Source organism: Danio aesculapii, chromosome 18 (genome assembly GCF_903798145.1).
Source record: "Danio aesculapii chromosome 18, fDanAes4.1, whole genome shotgun sequence".
In the NCBI taxonomy this organism is placed as follows: domain Eukaryota; kingdom Metazoa; phylum Chordata; class Actinopteri; order Cypriniformes; family Danionidae; genus Danio; species Danio aesculapii.
Window position 1 is genome coordinate 45,559,675 of NC_079452.1, and position 26,055 is coordinate 45,585,729.

At 35.3% G+C, this 26,055-nt stretch overlaps 1 protein-coding gene across 1 annotated transcript; it reads left to right on the forward strand.

Annotated features, from left to right (window-relative positions):
- The first annotated feature begins 2,464 nt into the window (after positions 1–2,464).
- On the forward strand, positions 2,465–23,276 carry arih1 (ariadne ubiquitin-conjugating enzyme E2 binding protein homolog 1 (Drosophila)). The gene is made up of 14 exons (XM_056478176.1): positions 2,465–2,946; positions 4,829–4,896; positions 5,030–5,174; positions 7,921–8,013; positions 9,243–9,298; positions 11,899–11,965; positions 12,575–12,681; positions 13,013–13,055; positions 13,847–13,918; positions 14,008–14,138; positions 18,037–18,094; positions 18,174–18,434; positions 18,535–18,647; positions 20,987–23,276. Exons 1-14 carry the CDS (start codon positions 2,662–2,664, stop codon positions 21,069–21,071), a joined length of 1,584 nt encoding a protein of 527 aa, XP_056334151.1. The 5' UTR covers positions 2,465–2,661; the 3' UTR covers positions 21,072–23,276.
- Positions 23,277–26,055: the final 2,779 nt, after the last annotated feature.

Consider the following 26,055-nt stretch of genomic DNA (forward strand, 5'->3'; position numbering starts at 1 on the left):
ACACAAAAGCAGCTATTTAAAAAAAAGCTGAATACATGTAACTATTGACTTTTCAAAATATATTTTTTTGTATTTTAAACAAGGGTGAGTAAATTGACAGATTGTTCAGTTTTGGGTGAACTATCCCTTTAATACTAACTTGCTTTCTATTAATGTCTATTGATGGTGTCTATTAATTTAATATACCATATTGTACAATCTAGGGCGACGCAATGGCGCAGTAGGTAGTGCTGTAGCCTCACTTGCTGAAGGTCGCTGGATCGAGCCTCGGCTGGGTCAGTTGGTGTCTCTTTGTGGAGTTTGCATGTTCTCCCTGCGTTTGCGTGGGTTTCCTCCGGGTGCTCCGGTTTCCCCCATAGTCTAAAGACATGCGGTACAGGTGAATTAGGTAAATTGTCTGTAGTGTGTGAGAGTGAATGAGTGTGGATGGATGTTTCCCAGAGATAGGTTGTGGCTGGAAGGGCATCCGCTGCATAAAACATGTGCTGGATAAGTTGGCGGTTTATTTCGCTGTGGCGATCCCGGATTAATAAATGGACTAAGCCGAAAAGAAAATGAATTAATGAATAAATATTGTACAATCTACAGTAGACTCTGTTGTGTTAGGAGAACACTGTATTGTGTGTTTGTGAACCAACCAATGTGATCCTCACATATCTAATTTGTTTCCCCAGACAACATTCTTTCAAAATCATAATTATGCCCATATCTCCTGTTACAAAACCCTGCTGCAGCCATCACTAAAATATTATTACATAGTTATAGAACATCTAGATATTCAAACATGCACAGTGCAACAATAACATATAAATAAGACAAATAATAACATTAAGCTGTTTATGTGAATCAAATTCCATAAATGCATGGCTAGTTTTCCCAGGCTCTACATTATTTTTTGAAAATGCAAATGTTTAAACATGTACAGTACAATAATAAAGTCATAAATAAATAATAACTGCAAAATTGTGAAACAAAATCTCATAAGTGGTTAATACAAATATTAGCTATTGATTATGTAAATGTTCAAATCTTTTTACAGTCTATGGTTCAAATACTATATGCTATGCACGCATACCACTAAATATTTATACTAAGAAATAATTATACAAAGCAAAACTGCCATGTAATTATGTGTTTTTATGTTTTAGTTTGCTTTAAGGCACAACATTTTTTGCAATATTAAAATTTTATTTTTACACATAACATTTGGCAAATACATATTTTATTTCAGAATATATTTAAATGCGAAACACTTTAGCACAGTAAAACAGAGTAAAATCCATTATTATGACTGTACTGTATTATATTGTACTAACTGTCCCCTTTTGACCATGCTTTTTGAAGTGTGAGCTTTGCATGAAAACGAAAATGTTTTAAACAACAACAAATGATTATCTAGATGATTATGATGACACGATTATCAAGACCAGCGACGATATGATCCCAAGGTTTCCATAATCCTGGACCAGGCCGTATCCTGAGCAGCTGCTGTGATGGTCATGGAGGAGTGGAGAGCATGATTCCTGTGATGCTCCAGGGACAGACGAGTCTTGCTGACGTTCAGCTCTCCAGCGTCTAGACTGCAGCTCTACACAAGACGTTTGGCTATAGAAGAAATGGCCGTGCCCAACTGAGCCTGGTTTTTCTCAAGGTTTTTAATTATTCACTTTCGACAATTGGTAAAGTTTTTTCCTCGCTGCTGGCTTGCATGGTTCGGGACTTGTAGAGGTGCGCATCAATGGATTTGCTCTTCAGTGTTTGGACTCTCAGTTGTGAATATTAAACCACACTGAACTGAACTAAACATAAACACTGAAAACTGACTTGAGAACTGACACAGTTTCAATTTACTATAGTCATTTCAAGAGTTCCCACTTAGATATGCTTGGCGTATAAAGCTGGTTTGGCATGCTGTCCCGGGAGAGAACCCTGAGCTCGGAGATCTTTGAGCCCAGGGCTCCCGCCCGGTCGATAAGCATATCAGGGGATCCGAGATCAGGTAGGTCTCGAGAGTTCCCCCTTTTGAAAAGGGAGGAAAGGAGGAGAGAAGGGGTGGAAGGGGGGATTCTTCCAAATGAAGATAAAACATTAGGGAGAAAATGATCCATTTATAGTAAACTAGGATCGCTCTGATTGGATTATTACTGATTACAGATGAGTGGCCAGACGTGCTCAATCATATCACGTGCTCCTCTCGAAATTTGGTTTATGAAACTTCACTTATTTGAACCTGCTTTGACACAATTTACATTATAAAAGCGCTATACAAATAAAGGTGAATTGAATTACCTGTATGATTACGTAAAACTGTTTATACAATATAGGGAGAGATTTTTTAATTAGCCAGTGATACATTATGCTGTTTATTATTCTTTGGAGGTTATATATTTAATATAGCAGCCGCCTAATAACTTTATTTTAAAACAAATCTTGCTATTTGTCACGCACATGACGTCACCCGGCGTCGGCCCGTGACGCTGCGTCTCTTTGTTGGCCCAGCAGCAGCGTCGCTCCTCTGTTGTTGTTTTCTCTGCTGCTGGAAAAACTGGAATGCTAGCGAGCTAAAGAAGTATTCTCGTTTGCTTCTGCTCTCCCCGCCAAAAGACGAACACCAAACTCGCCCCGCTTGGCGTGTCGTTATACGGTAAGCGCGACCCAGTCATGGACTCGGACGAGGGTTACAATTACGAATTCGACGACGAGGAAGAGGAATGCAGCGAAGACAGCGGCGAAGAGGAGACCGCGGACGACACCCTGGAGCTCGGCGAGGTGGAGTTGGTTGATCCCGTTGTAGCCGGCGGAGAGCGAGACGACTGCGGGGAGACCGGAGGCAGCGGCCTCGGGCCCGGGCAGGACGAGGAAGACTACCGCTTTGAAGTTCTCACCGCCGAGCAGATCCTGCAGCATATGGTGGAGTGTATCCGGGAGGTCAACGAGGTCATCCAGGTAAGTGTTTTCAGGGCATCCCTTGGGCTCAGATCGGCATAGATTAGCCGATTTAACAAGTGAAAGATATCTAAGCGGTTCTGGGAAACTTTGCCCCCCGTTGACAACATGAGAGGCGTGAATAAGGGCATCGGCTGTGCTTTGAAACAAACTTGTATTAAAAACTCTCGGTGTTACGCCTAGACTATAAATATATAGTCACGACCATAGTTGTGAAGGAGTAGGTTTACGTCAATCCAGCCTTTTCAATGTCCTCAACGCGTCCAGTAATGACATAAGATGCTTATCCAGCTTCTGGTTCACCTGCATACAAAACTATACCTCTGAGTCCCATTTTAATGTGCTTTATTAAAACAAAAGTAATTCCTGTTACAAGCACATATTTCAACGTGAGCATATAATAACGAGGGTCATGTCTAAAGAACAGTAATAGTATTTAAAAGCACTCCATTTAATGCAACCCTCCTGTTCCTGTTAATACTAGCTTAGTAAGCTAACCATGAGCAAACCGTTTAAGTACATCAGCAGAGAGACTATATTCCGATGTGATCATGTGTTTCGTATTCACAGTTGGTTGTTGACAGTTAAATGAAAAAGAAGATGTCGTCTTCACTATCTTTTTAGCTGAGAGATATGAGCTAGGTAGCGTTAGCATTTGAGAGTTACCTAGTTGCTCCCCACAACAACATGGCGGAAACGATGCTTCATCATGGCTGGTTATGTTTGATTAAACAGCACTAAAATAGTCTCAAAGTGAATTTGAGGAAAGATTAATGGTTGCTTTCTGGTGCGGTGTCGTTGCCACAGGCTGTTTCGTTTAGCTCTACGACTCCACTCTGCCCAACGCAGTTTGATCATTCGGTTTTGTTCATGCTCCTTAATTTTCAGATTTTGCGTTAATATATTAGATTTGCACAGTCTATGCCGTCAGCAAATGTCTTTAATTATATTTACGTACCGTTCATGTGATTAGTTAAAGGGATTGATGCTTTTTTTTACTGGTTAAACTAATATATCTGTTTGTGCTCGTTATTATATTAGAGTACGAGTTGTGTATTTGTCCCAAATAACTATTTCATTTAAACCCAATGATGACCCAGATGTAATCAAATCGGGGTGGTTGGAGATTCAGAAATTTATGCAAGTTATCTCTTCCTGCATATTTCTGGGCTGCTTGTCATGTTTACACTTTGACATCTTATCCCAGATAACCTTTTTAAAGGACTGTAGTACAGGCTTTGTCTCCCTGACAGTCAAAAATAAAGCCTGTTGTCTAAACACTGGGAATTGTGTCATTACTGCTTTGAAGGTCCTTCATGTCTCAAACTCTTTTAGCAGTTATTTAGGTGGTAACTTGTCACTTAATAATGTCAGTAAACGGTATCTGGCAAGAAAATTAATTCATCCACGATTTAAATAAACTATAATGTGTATATATAAACACATACCTGCATACATTTTATAAAATTATACATGTATAAACCACCCATACAAAAGCTCAATTTGATTAATAAAAAGACCTAAAAATACTTGAAAACTTCTTTCAAGGAAGGCATTTTAAAGTGGTTCTTGGTCTAAATATATGTGACAATATTTATTGGTATATTAATTTTTACAGTGAATGACATTTTGGAGGATGTCTTCTGTAAGTTATTGTATAAATGTATGATTTTTTTTTATTTTGCTCTGGGGAAAATATAAGTGGACAATTTAAGTTTTGCCAAAATTTGCCATTATATTTTTTATACACATGTTATGCAAATATGTGTGTATGTGTGTGTGTATGTGGGTATATATATATATGTATATAAACAAAAACATTGGTTGCTAGTGTGCTTGCTTTGATGTCTAAAATAATTTGTGCCCATTTCTCCTGTTACAGAATCCTGCTACCATCACTAGAATATTACTTAGTCATTTCAACTGGGACAAGGAAAAGCTGATGGAAAGGTAATGGTTCTGTATTCTGTTTGCTCCCCACAGATTTACACTCGCAATTGTTTTAATTCAATGCCAAACCAGCACATTTTGACAAAAATCAAAGATTTCAAACATCATGACAATGATGTTTATCTCTTTGCAGGTACTTTGATGGTAACCTAGACAAGCTGTTTTCAGAGTGTCATGTTATAAACCCCAGCAAGAAATCTCGGACACGCCTCATGAACACAAGATCGTCGGCACAGGACATGCCATGTCAGATCTGCTATCTCAACTATCCTAACTCGGTCAGTGCCCCCCAGCGGAATCGCTTTCATTGCATCTGATTAATCCATTTCCATGACTGCAGTGCTGATAGCTTATTAGCAGGCTCACGCGGAATCTGTGCCCACAAATGAAACCTCCATTATTCACAGTTCTGCACATCCATCATCCAGAAATGTGCTTCATTAGACATTTTGACTAATTTGCTCATTTGAGCTAATAAAATATTTGTCGTTCTGTGCTGTCAAATTTTTGAGGTCAGTAAAGTTTTTGTGTGAAATGTTTGAAAGACATCAAGACATCTTTTCTGGTCATCAAGGCGGTAGTGGTTTAAAATAGCTTTTTTTTAAATCAAATTATAAATTTTTTAGTTAAATTTGCTGAGTTTTCTCATGATTTTTCAGAAACCAATCGGCTAATTTGGTGCTTTAGTAACATTTCTTATCACAGTTGAAATCAGTTGTGCTGCTTTATATTTTTGTGGAAATCCAGATGATATTTTATTGTTATTATAATGCAACCTTACCAAATTTGCTCACACTTTACTATAAGGTTTCATTAGTTAATGTTAAGTAATGTATTTACTAACATAATCTAATAACGAACACTACTTGTATGGCATTTATTAATCATAGTTCAACATTTACTAATGCATTATTAATATCAAAATATCATGCTTGTTAACATTAGTTAATGCACCATGAGTTAACATGAACTGACAATGAACTACTGTATTTTCATTAACTAACGTTACCTAACATGAACAAATACTGTAGTAAATGTATTGTTTGTTTGTGTGTGACTGTACAAGGCATTAACCAGGGCCAGACAGAATCTGCGGACGTTTTTTGCTATTTCTGCAGAGAGTTTTGGTAAAAATCTGCGGATTTCTGCGGAATTATTTTGGGAGTATCATAACTAAAACCTTAATATGTGAAATAAAAAGTATTAACTTTTAAACTTTTATTTAATGTTTAAATTGCAAATCCAATTAGATCCACTTCATTTGGTAAACAAAGCAAGTCTCTCATATAATATATCTTCTAAAAGACCAAAATATTACTGTACAAACTGCATTGTACATAAATCAGATGAACATTTTCATATTAGTCAATAATATTACTGTAATTAATTAAAAAAACTGAATAAATTTAGATTTACACACATTTACTCAAGTAAATAAATAGAATTAATAATGGGCTAAAAATCTGCAGAATTCTGCAGACAATCTGCGGAATTCTGCACTCGCAGGTTCCTTGTGGGCCTAGCATTAACTAATACAACCTTATTGTAAAGTGTTACCCCAAATTTTTTTAAGAAAAAAACTTACTGACCCCAAAACCTGCTTGGCTGTGTGTTTACCATATTTAAATCCATTGTGCAGAATTCTTTATATTTCTTTCCAAATTGTGCATGTGAAATGCAACGGCTGCAGATTCCGTCTGTGCCTGTTTATTTCAGCGGATCTGTTGATACGCTCCGCAGTGTGAACAGATTGTTTACCACATGGACGGGATGCTGTTGTATTGTGGAAAATGTGAAGGTGGTATGCAGTGTTATTTGGACATATCTGTGTTTTTGTGTTTGTCGCTCTGCGCTCCACACCACAGTGTCTCAGTCGACAAGAAGGATTTCTAATGAGCTCTTTTGGCCGGTAATCTCTTCACTGGATTACTCAAATTGTGTTCAAAGCAGCCGAGGAGAGAAACAGACGGCTCTTTGGATTTGCAGGGGAATCTTGAGAAATGTTGTGTGTCTGTCAGTGAAAGGGTAGATTATGCGTGGCGTGCTTGCATGTATTGTTTTGATCAGCTTTGTCACAAGAGACTATCTGAAAGAAAACTCTGGATTAAGCAGCAGGGATTTGGAAACCGTTCTATTTATTGCTTTGAATCGTGACTGTGAGCTATTTAACTGTAACGGCAACCGGTGGACGTTCCAGTCTGCCAGGAATAAAGGATCAGCTGGGGTCACATGCTCACTTCATCTCTGGCGAATTATCAGTTTTATATATTGAGAGTTTGGCTTAACTAAGAGCTTTAATCTGATTGCTGAAGTAAATAATGTATCAGTTTATTAGGATGTTTCATTCTGACCCGTTGTCAATTTTCCATTTCAATCTTAATGTGTTGCTCCATAAAGCTGACCACTGCTCGGTTCCCATGAGATGTTCCCTAAATACCATTAGGGCCGTCTGCACAGTGCTGTTAAACTACTTGTGATGTTGTTGTAAGCAATGCTCTGCTTGCGTCAGTCCTACCGCAAATATTAAGCTGATTTGTACTTGCAGCGTTGTCTGTTGTCCCCACAGAGAGCGCCAGGCGTCTAGTACCGGGGGGCTGAAACTATAAAACACACGACAATGAAACACTTTGTTAGAGCAGTAGATAATCACCACGGCTGACTCTTCTGTCACCTGTTCAGAACTGCTTTGTAAGATCCCAATCTGTGCCAAATCTATCGATCTGTTGAAGAGAACAAGGCTGATTGTGTTTCATGGACACACAACACTTGATAGCTGTTAGCCAGGATTTGTTTCATAGCTTTTTTTTTTCTTCAGTTGAACGTGTTTGTCATTTGTATTCCTCTGTGTTACTGAGTTGTTGAGTCACTGTTGAAAGATCCACCCTGCAAGAATAACATTACATTTCAAGGCTATTTAATGACACAAATCTGTTAAAATAGATATTTTCGTTGTTCAGAACTTGCTAGTGTTATAATTTGTCTCTTGCCCTAAATGTGGATTTGGTGTCGGTTGTTCTTTTGCAGTACTTCACTGGTCTGGAATGTGGGCACAAGTTCTGCATGCAGTGCTGGGGCGATTACTTAACCACCAAAATCATAGAGGAAGGAATGGGACAGGTATATATTTCAGCTCTTTGGACATGGAGAGTTAAAATGTGACTGCCATGATAGCACTGAACAAATTCTTGGTGTCATGTCAACTATATAATATAAACATCTTCATTTGCATTATTAAAGAAGATTACTAAACTAATCGAATACTGTATGTCCTCCTAAACAAGTTCTGATCAAAGTCATTTCATTTTTAAAGTCCGAAGCTGAACTTTATATGTCTTTTTATTATGGTTCATACAGAATTATTGTAAAACTAGAGAATTTTGAAATATTGCAATTAAACTTTACCAAAACACAATACCGTGATCAAATTGATGAGATTAAGCTCATAGTCATAGAAAGTGTGGTCGTATTAAAATATGCGGTGTGCGCCAATTTTAATCACATGATTAAAGGGGCTTGTAAACACCTTAATGGCATTATTACTGCACTGACTAAAGTGTGTATGTGCTTGGATGTACAGAGATGGTTTTTGGTGTTCATGCCTTGATCGGCACTAGTATCAAATTCTGAAAGCATCACGACATACCTAATTTAAATAAAAAATGTGGTATTTTTATCAACCATAGTCTTTAATGTCACATGATCTTGTAGAAATCTTTTTAATATGCCGATTTGGGGATCAAAAAGTGGTTAAAAAACTGCTGTTTTTTTATTTTTGTGAAACAAAATCTTTAAATAGAAAACATTTGCTTAATATGTTATGTTACAGTGTAATTGTTTATTGTTTGTTTTATCTTGCATTGTAAATGTCTATCACTTTTCATCAGTTGAATATATGCTTGAGTAAAAAACGAATTGTAAGTGAATTATTTTCTTTTTGTCAACATAGTATTATGTATATTAATATATAAGCAACATATTTAATTTTAATAGTTATTTTTTATGAAATAACTATTCTAATAAATAGTTAATAAAATAACTATTCTACATTCTGTCAGGTTGTCCCTCAGACTGTTTGTTTCATCTGAAATATGTATATACAATTATAACCTTTTGACAGCTGATGCTTGCAGTCGTATCACCTCTAGATACAGACTCTCATTGGAGAGCACAAAAATACATATGAGAATGGAGCCTGTTATTCTGATAGATTGGTATAAATACTGCAGCTGTTTTGTGTGGATGTTGAGATATTTATACTGGTTCTAGCAGATTTGTTCTATGTGTATTCTGACATTTTGTCTGTTTTCTGACCTATTGTAAGACAGTCTTGTTTGTTTCCATTCTAGACCATTTCTTGTCCTGCTCATAGCTGTGACATTCTGGTGGATGACAACACTGTAATGTAAGTGATTGACTAATGAGTCATATTTCTAGAAAGGTTTAAAGGTGGCATGCAATGCATTGAAACAAAATGTTAAATGGTTTTCTGTCTAAACAGAAGGCATGTGGCTCTCCAGAAACAGTTTTACTGGTCAATTTACAGGTCCTAATATGTAAAGCTTGCTTTTGACCTTATTTGGAAAGGTTGTGAATATTAATGAGCTCTACTCTGATGCTCCAGCAACTCATGTCAGTGCCTTACACATGGTTATGTACTCTGAAATACAAGATATGTGCAATAAATAAATAAAAAGAATAATAAAAAATAATCATACTTCAGTGTTTAAAACAAATTCAGTAGATTACTTGTTAAATGACAAATAATAAATGATATAAAATATTTTAAACGCAAGTGATAGAGATTTAATTTTAACTAGGAGGAGAGAATGAGCTGTCTCTGTTGAGTTGTGGATGAAATATATGCTAAATTATAATCTTACCCAACAAAGGGGCCGTCAGAGATGTATTTAGAGTTGTATTGGGTTTTTAACATGTATGAAAACACAGGCAGGAATTAATATAAACAGGCGAGTAAGTTTGTTGGCATCCTTACACTCCAGAAAAATCATAAGAAATGCACAATTGTCCATTAAAAACATATATTAAGCAGTTAAATGTCTTTGTTGTCTCATTACAAACATGCGCAGCAAATTTCACAATGTACACATAAACTAACATAAGATACTTTTAAATCAAAAAGAACTGCTTACTCTTCCTTAAGGCTGGTCCCATTTTCAAAATAAGAGTCCCACATACATAGTAATTATGACAGAGCCTTGGAAAAACTTCAAAATAAGGGAAAAACTATTATTGTTTTAATTTCACTATAAAACACTATGGCCAATATGGAGCCTTTAAGTAAAAGGAATTCTATTCTCTCCAACTATTTTGATAACATTATACATAACATGTTTTTTTAAATGCAACTGGGTTATACAATAACCCAAAAAAAGTAATTTTATTAGTATTTCAAAGTACTTTATTAGTATTTTTTTAAGAGTATTTATCTGTCTCATTTTCATATCTCCATGGCTCATGATATATATAAGCCTAATTTAATTCATTCGTAGCTCCGCTATAACATAGTGTATGCTGAAGAATATTATGATTATCCTAGATGAGTTGTAGTTAATTCCTAGTCAGACTCAGAAGTAGGACACTCTTTTACTGTCTTGCTGGAGGTGTGAGTCACAACCATAGACTGTAAAATATATGGACGGAGTATCCGTGACGTCACCCATAGGTTTCTGAAGAGCGCAAAAGAAGCCACAAGTAGGCGCGGCCAACCGTCGCCATTTTGTTCGCGCGTCATCGCACCCACGGCGGGATACCAAACAAGGGCAAAGAGGCGGAGAGTGGGCGGAGCTTGCTTAGACCTGGCAGACAGACTTTACTGTGGGAGAAACGCTTGATACTTTATTACCTGCGACTCGTTTGTGTTCTGACCACATGTGCTTGGCTGTACACTATATCAATAAAGTGATTAGACTTTCAAAAACACTGTTGTAATACATTGAGCCACTAAAAATTGCTCTTATGACGTTTTTCTACAGGACTAAAACGCGAATTACTTCTAAACACTTCAGATATAGTGTGGTTTAGTAAATGCAAGACTATTGATGAAATCCATCATAACACTGTATGATAACGCTTCAGATGACTGTTCTAGAGCCTACAGCTAATCTATCTGTCAGATTCTGGAGTGCTCTACGGGTCTAAAGAAAAATATTAATGATAAATGATCTTAAATCAAACAAATACATTTATAGAGATGGTGTATAAGTATATAACTTTACTCACATGGGAAACGAGGCCACATGAATGGTTTGTGAGCACAATTAAGTGCACACAGCATCCCATATCATCTGATAATTGTAAGAAATAAGTCCAAAACGCAGCTGACTGTGTAAAGCCACATAAAACAAAACAAAAATACGAGGAATATGCCGAGATCAGTGGCTAATTTGCCGGATTCAGCTGAGGTGAAGTGACGGCGACCAGCGAGACGTAGCTGTCACTCAAGTGACCACGCCCTTAATTATGCAAACTTAATATAACCTAATATAAAGGAAACGGATGAGTTATAAAAAAATTCACCCCCCTCACAGTTGTCATGGAGGGTAATAATAGCTATATGAACCAAAATCGTTCTTTGTACCAGGCTGTAAACACCTTTTTTTCTGCTGTAAAATTGGCCATTCTAACAGTAGGCTCAATTGCACTTTGCTCTATTATGGAGCCAGGACTAGCGGAATTTTGATGAATTGCAGTTTCAGTTACTTCCGTATTGGCCTCCCGAGGGAGAGCGGGTTGCCGCCGCTTGGTCACAACACAGCACCTCCTGTTGATTCATTTAGATTATTTTGGAATCGCACAGCTGTATTAGCCTACATTTGATCTCCCTGCTGCTTTTGTGATGCAGGTACAGGGTCTGATCCTTTTTATGCACTCGTAGCTTAAAATGAATAAATATCGTATGCGATTTGTATTTGGATGATTATTAAATCCTAATCTTTTATATGATTATTACATTTTCTTAAACTATCTCCGTTCTTTCCACAGGAGACTGATAACAGATTCAAAAGTAAAGTTGAAGTACCAGCATTTAATAACCAATAGTTTTGTAGAGGTAAGTTTTCATTTCATGATATTATTGCATAGTGTATTGTCTTTATTGAAAATCAATACACTCCATTTTTTTATTAATAGGCAAATTTTAGAGTTAAACAGTTGAGTTTATTTATTTATTTATTTATTTATTTATTTATTTTTAAATCCATTCAGTTGATTTCCTAGTCTGGCAGGGGCACTTTTAGCTTATCTTAGCATAAATCATTGAATTGGATTAGACTATTAGCATCTTGCTCAAGAAATTCAGTCTTAGTACACAATGGAACTACAGAAGTATCAAGCTTTAAGTAGGAAAATGATCCAAACTTTTTGAGCGAAATGCTAACGATCTAATCCAATTCAATAATTTATGCTAAGCTAAATGTGCTCCCACCAGAATTCAGCTGAAAGGATTAAAATAAAATGGTAAAACTCAAGAGTTTAACTTTAGGGGACTTGTAAAATTAGATTGTTTCCTAAAAAGTGGAGTGTTCCTTGTTTAAAATTTCTTAATAGATAATGTCCTTGTTTTTAATAACTCAAGTCATTTATTAAATAACATTCTATGACACAAATCTTCAGATATGAAAGCATTCAGTTCTGATAAATTTGATTTGTTCTTCTGTAGTGTAACCGACTGTTAAAATGGTGTCCAGCGCCTGACTGTCATCATGTTGTCAAAGTACAGTACCCAGATGCCAAACCTGTAAGATGCAAGTGTGGACGGCAGTTTTGGTAAGACACTGAACCGCTAATGAGATCATATGCTTCTGACCTCAGATCAGGTTTAGGGCTTCCACCAGCTCAGGGAATGCCTGATCCACCTAGTGACACAAGAACTCATGAGACATATTCCCTTAACGCCACCGGTAATCAGATCCAGGCATGACAGCTACCTGTTCATTTTGGGAAGCAAAAAACCATTAGCATCAGAGTCAGTCGTTAGAGCTGAGTTTGTATACTATGTCATTTTTCATATTTAAAATGCTGAAATAATTATAAGGTTTATATTGATCTATGTAATTTTTAAATTCATGAAGCTGATGGGCTTTTAATTATTTTGCAGCTTCAACTGTGGGGAGAATTGGCACGATCCAGTGAAGTGTAAGGTATGTTGAGGCCATCTTTTGTTTAACCCTTGAGCTGTTTCCATTAACTGCATTAAATAGTCTCAAAAAATAATAAAAAAGGCAAAAAAAAAATTTGTAAGCATGCACAAGGGTTAAAATCTCCAAGTACAACTAGAATTGCACAACACTGCGGTTAGCGTTTATACATAAATATACAGAGTTGGTTTTGTGTGAATTTTTTTGAACATTTCATTGTCAACAATGTTGTGTGTGGTCTTCATTGTTTAGCACTGTTTTGGCTGTTATGTCTGCCACACAAAACTGTATCATACTCTTCCATAAATACTCTTTATTTATTTTGAATGCCAAGGCCTAAATGTGCACAACCTAATTTTTTTGTATTGTTGTATTAATAGAATACCCTATTTCAGTGCCATTTAATTGACAGCACTGAAAAAAAAGTTTTTAGCATAGAAATTATACTCTAAAGCATGTTGATTTGATAACACAAGTGTCCTCTGTCTGAACAAAGAAATCTAGCAGACTGCCACCTCTTCTGCTCTCAGCATTAAGAGGCTCTTCAGAGACTCATCTTGTTATTGTGGGGGTAGTCTTGGCAAAAACAAAGGAAGCTTCAAGTCCCTTATGCTTCTCATATGGGGATTACAATCATCTTCTACTGAGAGAGACCATTTAACCCTTCATAAGCACTGTTGATACTCTGCTTATGTCTTGATGTCATATTCTGTGCTGTGAATACTTCACTTTAGTCCTTTAGTATCTCAAATTGTTGCAGTAGATTGATTTATTCTGTTTTGTTTTTTTCTCAGTGGTTAAGGAAATGGATTAAAAAATGTGACGATGACAGTGAGACATCGAATTGGATTGCAGCCAATACAAAGGTTAGTGTTTAAGCTCACTTTGACTATTTTCCTTCATCATCCAATGCCATGTGAATCCAATGATTAATGGTCAAATGTTTGTGTCGCAGGAATGTCCGAAATGCCACGTCACCATAGAGAAAGATGGTGGCTGCAACCATATGGTGTGCCGAAACCAGAACTGCAAAGCAGAGTTTTGCTGGGTCTGTCTGGGACCCTGGGAGCCACATGGTTCTGCGTGGTAAGTCTAGATTTTTATTGTTTGGTTGGTTTAAGGCTTTTTTTTAGCTTGTAGGGCCATCCTTTGTCTGTTCTAAACATTTAACTAATCAGATTTGTGTTTATTTCATATAAGCTCAAAGTGAAGTGATGCCATATATCACAAAAAAGCTACTTTAATAGAACTACAGGGGTAAATATTTACCAGTGTCACAAATTTAAAGAGTATTGTTTTGATTATAAAACAATGTATCAGTTATTTATTAATAATTGCTATATTAATAACCACAATATATTTTTTGGTTATTATTTTGACAGTTAATAATAATAATAATAATACATTTTATAAATTTTTCTCAAACTCAAAGCGCTACAAAACAATATAGCAATAATGCAAAAAGCATTGGATGCCAAAATGTTAAATATGGTTACAGTTAAATATGATTGCAAAAAACAAATTGTAGAACCAATGCAAGAAAATAATAGAACTCAAATAAGAGTGTTATCTTTTTTAGTTTAGATTACCTTTAATGCTTCTGACAACAGCAGGTTCATTTTAGGACCTTATGCACAGTAGATCTACCATATCTATACAACAGCGATTTTTCACCAGCTGACTATGTTTAGATATGTGATGTTGTTTTGGAATATAGATATTATATAATTCTGCATATCTAACTGTTCAAGCTAAAGAACGCTCCACCTAAGAGAAATGAATTAGGAATTCATGAGGACCAAGAGAGGTGACTTGCTTTTCATGCACCAATATTTTTCATTGCATATTTATCATTTTTTTTAATATAAAATTTTGGTATATTTTTTTTATCTGTGCTATTTTTCTTCTCTGAAAGTGTGTACTCAATAAAACAAAAAAAACAAAGGTCGTATGGAAGGAAAGCACTAATGTATAGATTATAATATAACAGATTAATGAAAAAGGCAAGGCAAGTTCTATAGCACATTTCATACACAATGGTAACTCAGTGCTTTACATAAATAAAAATAACAGAAACAAGAAAATAAAAATGATTCAAAGAATTAAAAACAGATTAAAATGTGTCATAAGGGAGTAATGTATAATAATGGTACTCCGGTGTTTTATTTACCATAAAATAATTCATTTAATATGTATGAAAGACCTATTTTGTTAAAGTGATTTTATACATTTCATATTTTTTTTTACAATGCTGATTAAATAAATAAATATTTATTAATAAATAAATAATTAAAAGATTGTTTGTCACAGCTTTAAATTTAACTATTATTTTTAAAATAAGCCCTTCGTAAGAAGTAGTCTTGGCTTATTACTGAACTGTACCCAAAAAACAAATAACAGACAGGTAACCTACAAAATTAAAAGATGGAATAATAAAGTCAGGATAAAATTCAATATAAAGTATTTAAATGTTTATTTTTTTATTGAAATAACATCAATTCCCACTAGCAGGAGCGTTGTAAATTGTCTGGCTTTAAACCCTGAATTAATTTGGATTTACTGTAGCTTCAGCAGGTTTTTTTTTTTTTTTTTTTAACAGTGTTTTATGTTGTTTTTTTTATCGTTTTGAACCAGACACACCTTAAACGAACAAGAAAGCAGGCAAATGTGACTGAATTCCCCAAACTATCTCTCAGATGAACTTGTATGCTCCTCTACTACCTTCTCCCAAGGCAGCGTGTACATATGATCAACAGGCTGCACTTAAACCCGAGAGCTCAAAGACTAGCTTTCTCCTCCTCCTCATTCCATGCAGTCATATGTTTACAGATCACTTACTAACATCGCTTAAAAAAATCCAGAGTGACTCATTCAGCTGGGAACCTCTGAAATTCAGCCAGTATAAAGTTTTGTGATATGTTTGTAATCTGTTTTTGTTGAATTTTACATTTGTGTGCTGAAGTCTGAAACATTATTAGCTAATATTACCAAAGGCCAGGGGTTTCTTTTTTCTGTGTTTCATGCAAAAGCTGTGTGTGTCAGCAAAGCTTTCAAAGTATACTCGAATATGGATGAGTGCAGATGGATTTAACACCTGCACAGCACCATCTAGTGGATTTGCTCTGTTTCAACATATAACGTCTGCTTAATCTGACAAATGTGTGATATGGGTAAAATAAAATCCTTTTGGTCGATCTAGAGAATTATCTAAATAAATGTTGCACCTTTATATCTTTTGAAAGTTTAAAGCTAATTTTTACTCCTGCATGAAAGTTTTTAAAATCAGATGGTAAATTGTTCATTTTAACCCTTGTGTACTGTTCAAATGTACTACCCTTTTATTATGTTCGTGGCTGTTTGTGCCACATTGACTTTCATTATAATTACATTTTTCATGACAGCATTTAATCTTAACCTTAGGTAAAAGGTGATCATCAGTTGACAGCATTAACCCTTTATATAGGCCTGTGCGAAAAAGAGTTTCTTTTATATGGAGTTCTGTGGAGTAAAATGGCAAATTATTGTGTGTGTGTGAGCGCGTGCATAAATACACTTACTATGTTTACTATTTTCTGAGAGCTGAGATGCTTATTTTGATTTGCTCAGACATCAAGATAAGTGCACCAAGGTCTCTCTCTCTCTAACACACACATACACACATACACACACACACACACACACACACACACACACACACACACACACACACACACTATACTCCACATAGAAGGCAGAAACTTAGCTCTGCAACTTATGATCAACCGTAAAAATGACACATTTTACCTGTTCAGCAACAGCAAAATCAGCAACAATAAAACTGCATGATTACGTGGTGTCGTGGCTTTGCAATCAAATATTTCTTTGACAAATTTTAAAGCATTTTTCCAAAATCTGTGTCAAAATAGGATTTGTCACCGAGAATCATTACATTTACTGAAACACAGAGAAAGTTGTGGCCAAATTAAGACTCTAAATCACCCCAGAGTGAATGAAAACATCCCCAACAGCACACACATGGGTTAAGTAATTATTTACTGTCAAGACAAACATTTTCAAACAGATGAGCATTTCACAGATCTGATGTTCAATATTTATATAAACCTGTGTTGAGTAAACTTGACATCTTTTGGCAGTTTATATATCTTAACAGAGAAAGCAGTTTCCTAATTTTAATTAGTTGTATCAATGTTCAGTAACATCTCTGAGAAGTGTTTAAATGTTCAGCTGAATCACCATGTAATACTGTGATTTCCTATGATAATTGTATGAAAAATACTGTCCTAAATAGCCTACATTAGAGTAGATAAAAAGGAACAAAGGCAAAAGCCTAGTAACAAGAATGACTATAATTATATTTCTTTACTACTTTAACACAGTTAATACACGTCAACATAATAATAATAATAATAATAATAATAATAAAACAATTCATGTGTATATCTCCCTATCCTGCTGCAATACTATAATGCAGTTACTGTAACTACAGTAAATCCATGAAGTGCCCTTCTAACGGGATCATACACGATACAGTGTTTCTCCTGTCTGTCAGCACTGTTTCACAAGGCTTTAAATCACAGAGACATTTGTGTTCTTCACAAGTTCAAGCACTTCTCTTTAGAGCTGCTCCAGTGATCAATTTCACAGCTATCCACTTGTCAACAAACTCAAACTAGTTTTGCGCTGCTGTTTTGTGCGATTCAGACCAAAAGATGCACGTTTTGTGTGTCAAAAAGTGTTTAGTTTTGCTATGAAGTATACAAATTATATTAAACATTTATCAAGCATGTGTTCTTGTCTAATCGGGGAAAAACTATTAGCACTTTATCACCTAGCCCAACTTGCACCTATTGTAGAAACACGGTGTGTGTGGGCCTGTAGACAAACAGATGTTCACAAACACTTGTAATGATAAAATTTGCATCATCAAGCTGCACAGATGGCTAAATTACACTTTTAAGGTTTACTCTTGTGTTTTGACCAATAGGTACAACTGTAATCGCTATAATGAGGATGATGCCAAGGCAGCACGGGATGCGCAAGAGGTAAATAATGTCAGTCCATTAACGTTGGCGTCTGGACATACGATATAGAGATTTGTTATTGATTGTCTGTGATGTTTAGCGTTCCAGAGCAGCCCTGCAGAGGTACCTGTTCTACTGCAACCGCTACATGAACCACATGCAGAGCCTGCGCTTCGAGCACAAGCTGTACGCTCAGGTCAAGCAGAAGATGGAGGAGATGCAGCAGCACAACATGTCATGGATCGAGGTGCAGTTCCTGAAGAAGGCCGTAGATGTGTTGTGCCAGTGCCGCTCCACGCTCATGTTCACCTACGTTTTTGCATTCTACCTCAAGAAGAACAACCAGTCCATCATTTTCGAGGTAAACCAACGACTGTCTTTTGTTATTGAGTTGTTATTGTTGAATCTTTAAAAAATGCGAGATGTTTGATTGTTTTTTTTGTGTGTGTGTTTGCATCCAGAATAACCAGGCCGATCTGGAAAATGCCACAGAGGTTCTATCTGGATACCTGGAGCGAGACATCTCCCAAGATTCCCTGCAGGACATCAAGCAGAAAGTACAAGATAAATACAGGTAAGTGTACAAATGAAGCAACACCAACATCATCTACATTTGAAGAAGCAAGATTTAAGATCCACTCCCAACAAAATGCATAGCAACATACTCAGAGCTATTTTTTACTTATCTCACAATTCTGCCTCTTTCCTGATTTCTTCGTTTATATCTTATAATTACGAGTTAACATCTGAGAATTTCGTTTTTTTAATCTCTAATAAATGTTAGAATATTATCACTTACAAAAAAGTTATGAGTAATGAACATGCAATTGTGGTTTTAAATCTCATAGTTCTGTTAAGATTAATTGTGATTAATTGCATCCAAAATAAAAGTTTGCATTTAAATAACATACATGTACTCTGTATGTGTATTTATAACAATAGGTATACACATATTATGTAAATACAAGCATTTGCATGTTATTGTTTGACAGCACTGCCCACATGATAACCTTGGATTAAAATATCACAGTTTCACAGTGTTGTGATTACTGCTCTAATATATGCTATTTTTAAATGTCTGGTTAACAAAACAAAAACTTTTTTCCCCTTTGAACACAAACTATTTTATTTTGAGAAACATTTAAAGTATTTTGTAGCAGTAAACATGTCAGGCTAAATTACTTAAATCATTGAATTCTGCTCTCTTCATTAGTTTTAAAAGCACAAATTTCTTTACAATTTAAAACGGCATCTTTGGATATATTTTCTGCTGGAGAGACTGTTGTCCCAAAAAATGTAAATAAAAAATCCTACTCATATTGTAGGAATGGTATAGCAGAAAATGTTGGCGGTTTTAAAATCTTGACTTTTCCAAACCGCGGTATACCTTGAAAATGGTTCTCGTCCCATGCCTAATCGTGTGAGTGAAAACATTTGAAAATGAAAAGATTCTAAAAACTGTAAGAGCCTATAAACTTGAAATCATCAGAAATGTGAAAAAACCTGTTGACATAAGTTAAATTGGAGCTAAAAATTCTGATTTGTCAGTTCAAACTCACAGGTTCAAAGATTTCAGTTGAAGTTTTTATGTCACACTGAACCAAATACACAGTTAAACAGCTATGGCCGTATCAGCTAGTGAATGCTTAAATGTCATTAACAGCCTAATAAGATGATGAATTAAGTATTTATTGCTCTGGCTATGATGGTTTTGACCATTTTTTTCTACGTGATGTGACATGTAGCGCACACACTCAAGAAAAGTATATGCAATTTTTTTCACTACACCGGTTATTGACTTTCAAATATGAGGAAAGTGTTATCGTGATAAAACTGATAAATGTCTATTAGGGCTGCACAATATATCGTTTCAGCGTCGATACCACAATGTGCGCATTCGCAATAGTCACATCGCAGGATCTGAATGTCAAGTATGATCTATTGTTGACCAGGAGCTTGTAAATTAATGGCAAAGTTTAACCATTTAAAGTTTATTAATTGCATTTTCCCCTGTTAAACACATTAAGTACAGTTGAAATTAGAACTATTAGCCCCCTTTGAATTTATTCATTTTTTTTAAATATTTCCCAAATGGTGTTTAACAGAGCAAGGAAATTTTCACAGTATGTCAGATAATATTTTTTCTTCTGGTGAAAGTCTTATTTGTTTTATTTCGGCTGGAATAAAAGCAGTTTTTAATTTTAAAAAAAATATATTTTATGGTCAAAATTATTAGCCAACCCCCCGCAAAAAGCTATATTTTTTCCGACCGTCTATAGAACAAACCAACGCTATACATTAACTTGCCTAATTACCCTAGCCTGCCTAGTTAACCTAATTAACCTAGTTAAGCTTTTAAATGTCACTTTAAGCTATATAGAAGTGTCTTGAAAAATATCTAGTCAAATATTATTTACTGTCATCATGGCAAAGATAAAATAAATCAGTTATTAGAAATGAGTTATTAAAACTATTATGATTAGAAATGTGTTGAAAAAATCTTCTCTCCGTTAAACAGAAATTGGGGAAAAAAGAAACGGGGTTTAATAATTCAGACTTCAACTGTATATGTCATATTGCAATGTATATCGCTGAAAGTTTCCAATATCATGCAGCCTTAATGTCTATTGAAGTGCTCCTTAATTACGTGCGTAATCTTTTCATTTACAACCTGTTTTTGACACATTTTTTTCACTACATTCATTGTTACGCACACAAAAACTGCACTCCTGACTATATTGGAGTCCCTAGACCCCATTCTGAAAACCCAACTATCCTTTTAATAAAGGTGTATGTGTGATTCAGAAATGACTTGTGTTGTTTTGCCAATTTGTACCACACACACTACAGAAACTTTATGAATTTATTTCTTTGTTTCTGACAATCCCAACACCATGCCGCTCCTGTGTTCAGATACTGTGAGAGCAGACGGAGAGTCCTGCTGCAGCACGTACACGAAGGCTATGACAAAGACCTGTGGGAGTACATCGAGGATTGAGAGCGATCTCCGCACCACAGACTCTCGGAGAGAAGCTCCAGCCACTAGAGCACTGATGCAATGACCAGAGCAGCCCTGACCAGCTGCCTCCTGCCTGGCCAAACCGCCCCGCGTTGCATCATTTCCCCAGAACAGCAGAAATTATATTTAAATTAGAATATTACAAAATAAAATATTACATGCTCAACAGTATTGTCAGCAGCGCAAGACTGAGAAATCCAACGAAAAGGCAAAAATCTCTTCCTTTCGCTTGCGTCGTAAGATCTTCCCCTCCTCGGAAAAAACGTTTCCCTCCTTCACAGTTACGTTTGTGGACGTGTTCCGTTTGAATTTATTTTAAATACACTTTTTTTTGTTTGTTTGTTTTGTGTGCGTGTGTGTGTGTGGAAAATGGACTCTGGGTTTTTTTTCTTCTCAAAAATGGCTTTAATAATTTTGACCATGTCTGGCAAGATCTGTGTAGTTTGGGTTGCTGAATGTTGATTGTTAAGAAGGCTTCTTTTTGGCTTCGTGAAGAAAAAAAAAAAGAAAACACCAAAAAAAAAAAGACGACAAAATCGGTATTTTTCAATTTGTAAATAATGCATATGCATGGAAGTTTAAAGAGTAAGAGTGGCATGTGTTTGCATCATTTTTAAAAGATATTTATCTTTACAAATATAAAAAAAAATGTATATTTGCTGTGTAGATTGAGTGTCTTTCCCTATCTTGGTTCGAGGTTTGGACTTGACGTTAAAAAGGGGGGAGTCTTTGTTTCTCTCTTTATTCTGCCAAATCTAGCAGATCATGCCAAGGTGGCGCTTTTCTGCCTACTAGAAGTCTTGTGGGAGCTTCTGGCTTTACGATTGGAGGAAAATAGGGGATTGTACGGTGTTCGCTGCTTTTTCCAAGAGTTAATACTTTGAAAACAGAACAGTGGTTTGCTGTTGTCTCCCTTCTCCTTCTCAACAGACTTCGTAATATGATTTTAAGAGTTATATGAATAATTTCTGAGAGCCAAACTGAGTGACATTCACTCGCATAACCTTTTATATTTTTGCTTTTGTCTCTCTGAAGTTCATTCTTCGCTCCCGAATCGAAATTCTCTCTTTCTGTCCGCCCAACATGCACATAGATGAAATCGTACCGTCGAGCTGCTTTTCTTGACATCTGTTGTCTAGCGTTCTGACTGAGCCATCGACAGACAGGGTTATTAGGCGTTTTCCACACGATCGATTTGTTGTTTTTTGCACATGGCAGAACTAATAGTAGGAAGGCACTGTTATCTCCGTTTATTTTGTGTAAAATAATCCCACATTTGCACCCGGGATGCTTTCCAAAGGGCCGTTTGAGTCATGATTTAGTTTGCAGGGAATATGTGATGTAACCTTCGTACTGTGATGTTGCATTTGTGTACACTTTGTTCATGGAAAAAAATGTACAAATTGTATGTGGCCGTCATTGAAGCACTGAAACCCTCTGTTCAGGTGGGATTCTGGGATAGACACAGGTGGGACGGTGTCATTGCAGAGCAAGTTGGCATATTTAGACAACACCAAAGTGTCAAGTAATTTTACTTTGTTTTTATTTGTACCCGCCCTCTCACTTTCTGCTGAGGTGTGACTCAGAAATTGGTTTCCATTTATCCGTTTTTGCTTTTTCTAATAATAAATGCCCTAAAAAGCATTCTTAAATCAAAGTTATAGCATTTTCTTGTGTTAGCCTATTAGCTTTTTGTTTCGTCTGTGCTGGGAATGATTGCAATTTGTTTTTATCCAAGTGCTGAGATGGTCTTCCAGGTATAAACGTACATAATTCGACTATTAAACGAGAGGTAGATATTTCATGGAAGCATAATAAATATGAGAAGTTTGACTATTTATTTTGTAGCTCTCTGTAGATTCCATTAAAATGGGGCGAACAGTGTGGTCTACAAAAACATGGTTCTGCTACGCGTGTGTGTGTGTGTCCACTTTTTGCTTCTCAGCTCCTTCTATTTGATCATGTCCATCCAAATTTAACATTCACGGTAACAAAAAGCAGCTACTCTCATTTTGTTGAGACATCCAAAAACTTTTAATACTTTTCTACATGTATCCTTTCTTTACGCGATTAAATTTTCTTTTTTGATTTCTTATATACATAGTGTACAAATGTGTAAGAAATTAGTTGTTCGTTTTGAAGAAAACAGATATTAAAGTGCAAAATGTTGCAAACATTGCTTTAGTTCTGTGTGCTTTTGTCTTTATTTCTGGTCTGTTGAGCTTGTCTGGGGTTTTTAAAGGGATAGTTCACCCAAAAAAGGAACATTCTGGCATTGTTTACTCACACATCTTCAGTTCGCTTGTGTCAAGCCTTTTTGAAGAAAGCTGAAGGCGGTAAGCACATTGACTTCCTTATGTTTTTCTGACTATGAAGGTTACTAGCATTCTTTAAATACAGAAAAAGGGTGTTTAAATAACTTGAGGGTGAGTAAATAGTGAATAAGTTTAGAATTTGGGGTGAATCCCTTTAATGGCTTGGATTGTTTGTCAGTAATACAATAAATATTTTTTGATTTATATAAATTAAACGGGATGTCATCCAATGGATTATGTATAGGCCTAGTCTATAAAGCTCATCGATTACACATTAAGAGTTAAGACTGAGGGTTGTTTGATTGCAGTGTACAGAAAGTGAAAGTCCACCTGAGGGAGACTAAACTTAACTGATTTGAATTGAGTAGATTCACAACAGGAACAGTGGAGATGTACTTGAAGACCTGGAGCTCAGCAAGCAGGTACTGTAAAAGATTGAACAATGGAGTTAGTTTCCAAAGAAATGTATTAAGATTAATTAAAGACTTGATCTGTTTCTCTCAGGCAGATTGGCATGGACCATATGGAGAAACAGGGAAACACCTCAGTAATGACAAGTACTTCATCATAAATTAGGTACTGCCTTAATTTTTTTTTATTTGAATCCAATAAACTTTATAAAACATTTAAAATTATTTACTTTCATTTTTACAGACTATAGCTGATAGTCGGGAATTTCCTTCAGAGATCATAAGCTGTTTCTCAACGCAAAGAATGGACTTATGTTCTTGTGAAGAGCGGTGTTGTGCTGAGAAACACCCTGCCGTGAAATGTACCATTTTTATTAGTATTCTCAGTCTATATATATAAAAAAATCAAATGCCATAACTGACTAAAACGTAATATGATTATTATTATTTTTATTGATAAAGCAAGAACAAGAAGTGATTTTTAAACACACTAGGTTTACAAATGGATGTAAAATTAAATATTGATGATAAAAAATATTAAGCCACAAAAGGGAAAGTAGTGTTGGGGATATTTGTTTGTATATTTTGTTTTGTTGTTGTTGACTGTTTTTTTTTGGTTTTGTGCAAATGTATAAAAAATCATTAGAAATAAAGTATTAAAAAAAGATAATAAAAAATATTGATAGTAGTGTATACTGATGTATCAGCCTGTTTCTAAAATTAGTCTTTTTGTTTGCTTTTAAACGTTTACATGGAAACCATAAAATTGTTGTTTTCGACTAAATTAAACATTACACAATTCACTTCACTTAAAGGACATTCTACTAGAAATGTACATTATCTGTCCTTGAAATAAAAACATAATTACAGTGAATAAAAAGTATTTAATCACAAAAAAATTCCAAAATTGGTTGAGTTCTGTCAGTACTCAGTTGGTTCTCAGATTTTTTTCTTTATTAAAAACACAAATTTACAAACCCTGTCATTATCTTTGTCCTCAACCCAATTGTACCTACAACTTCAATAGTTTTTGTTATGCTAAAAACTGTTATTTAGAGGGAAAAAACTCAGATAAAACTATTATAAGTTGTAATTATTCACATCAATTGATTAAATAGATGAAATCATAAATACATTTTACAAATAAATACTATTAAGCAGTTGTCCCCACGTTTCTGCCAGTCCTGTCACATTTGCATTATATTTAACATATGATGTGTGCAATACACCTTTAAGGTTATGACTCAGAGGAAATGACATTTGATAGAGGAGAAGCTGACAGTGATCAAGGATGCGCTCTATCAATGAATTGTATAATTTTACACTTGTTTTTGTATGATTTTTTTGAGGACAACAAGCTTAAAGGTTAGGGCCTGTCATGTTTTTATAAGTGAAAATGTACTTTTCAGGTAGAATGTCCCTTAATCTCATCGTTATATTTAAAGTCAACCTATTTATTTACAGTTGAAGTCAGAATTATTAACTCCCCTGAATTATTAGCCCTCTGTTTATTTTTGTCCCCAATTTCTGTTTAACGGAGAGATTTTTTTCAACACATTTCTAAACATAATAGTTTTAATAACTCATCTCTAATAACTGATTTATTTTATCTTTGCCATGATTACAGTGAATAATATTTGATCAGATATTTTTCAAGACACTTCTATACAGCTTAAAGTGACATTTAAAGGCTTAACTAGGTTAATAAGGGAGTCTGGTTATGGTAATTAGGCAAGTTATTGTATAATGATGTTTTTTTTCTGTAGACAATTGGAAAAAAATAGTTTAAAGGGGCTAATAATTTTGACCTTAAAATGGTTTTTAAAAAAATTAAAAACTGCTTTTATTCTAGCCGAAATAAAACAAATAAAACTTTCTCCAGAAGAAAAAATATTATCAGACATACTTTGAAAATGTCCTTGCTCTGTGCATCATTTGGGAAATATTTAAAAACGATAAAGGGGGGCTAATAATTCTGACTTCAACTGTATATTATTATATTTTTTGAAGGCCCTAACCCCAACCCCAACCCAACCGTCATTGGGTGATGAGCAAATCGTACTGAATTGTACAAATTAGATCGTACGAATTAGCCACTAAATCAAAAAGTTCAGAATTGCCGTAAGATTGCGTTGATTAATTGGACAACTCATCTTTATTTGTTTTGCCATAATGTACAGATGCAAACAGTTTAATCGGCCTTTCTGGCAACTAAGCAGTTTTTATGCACTTTAAAAT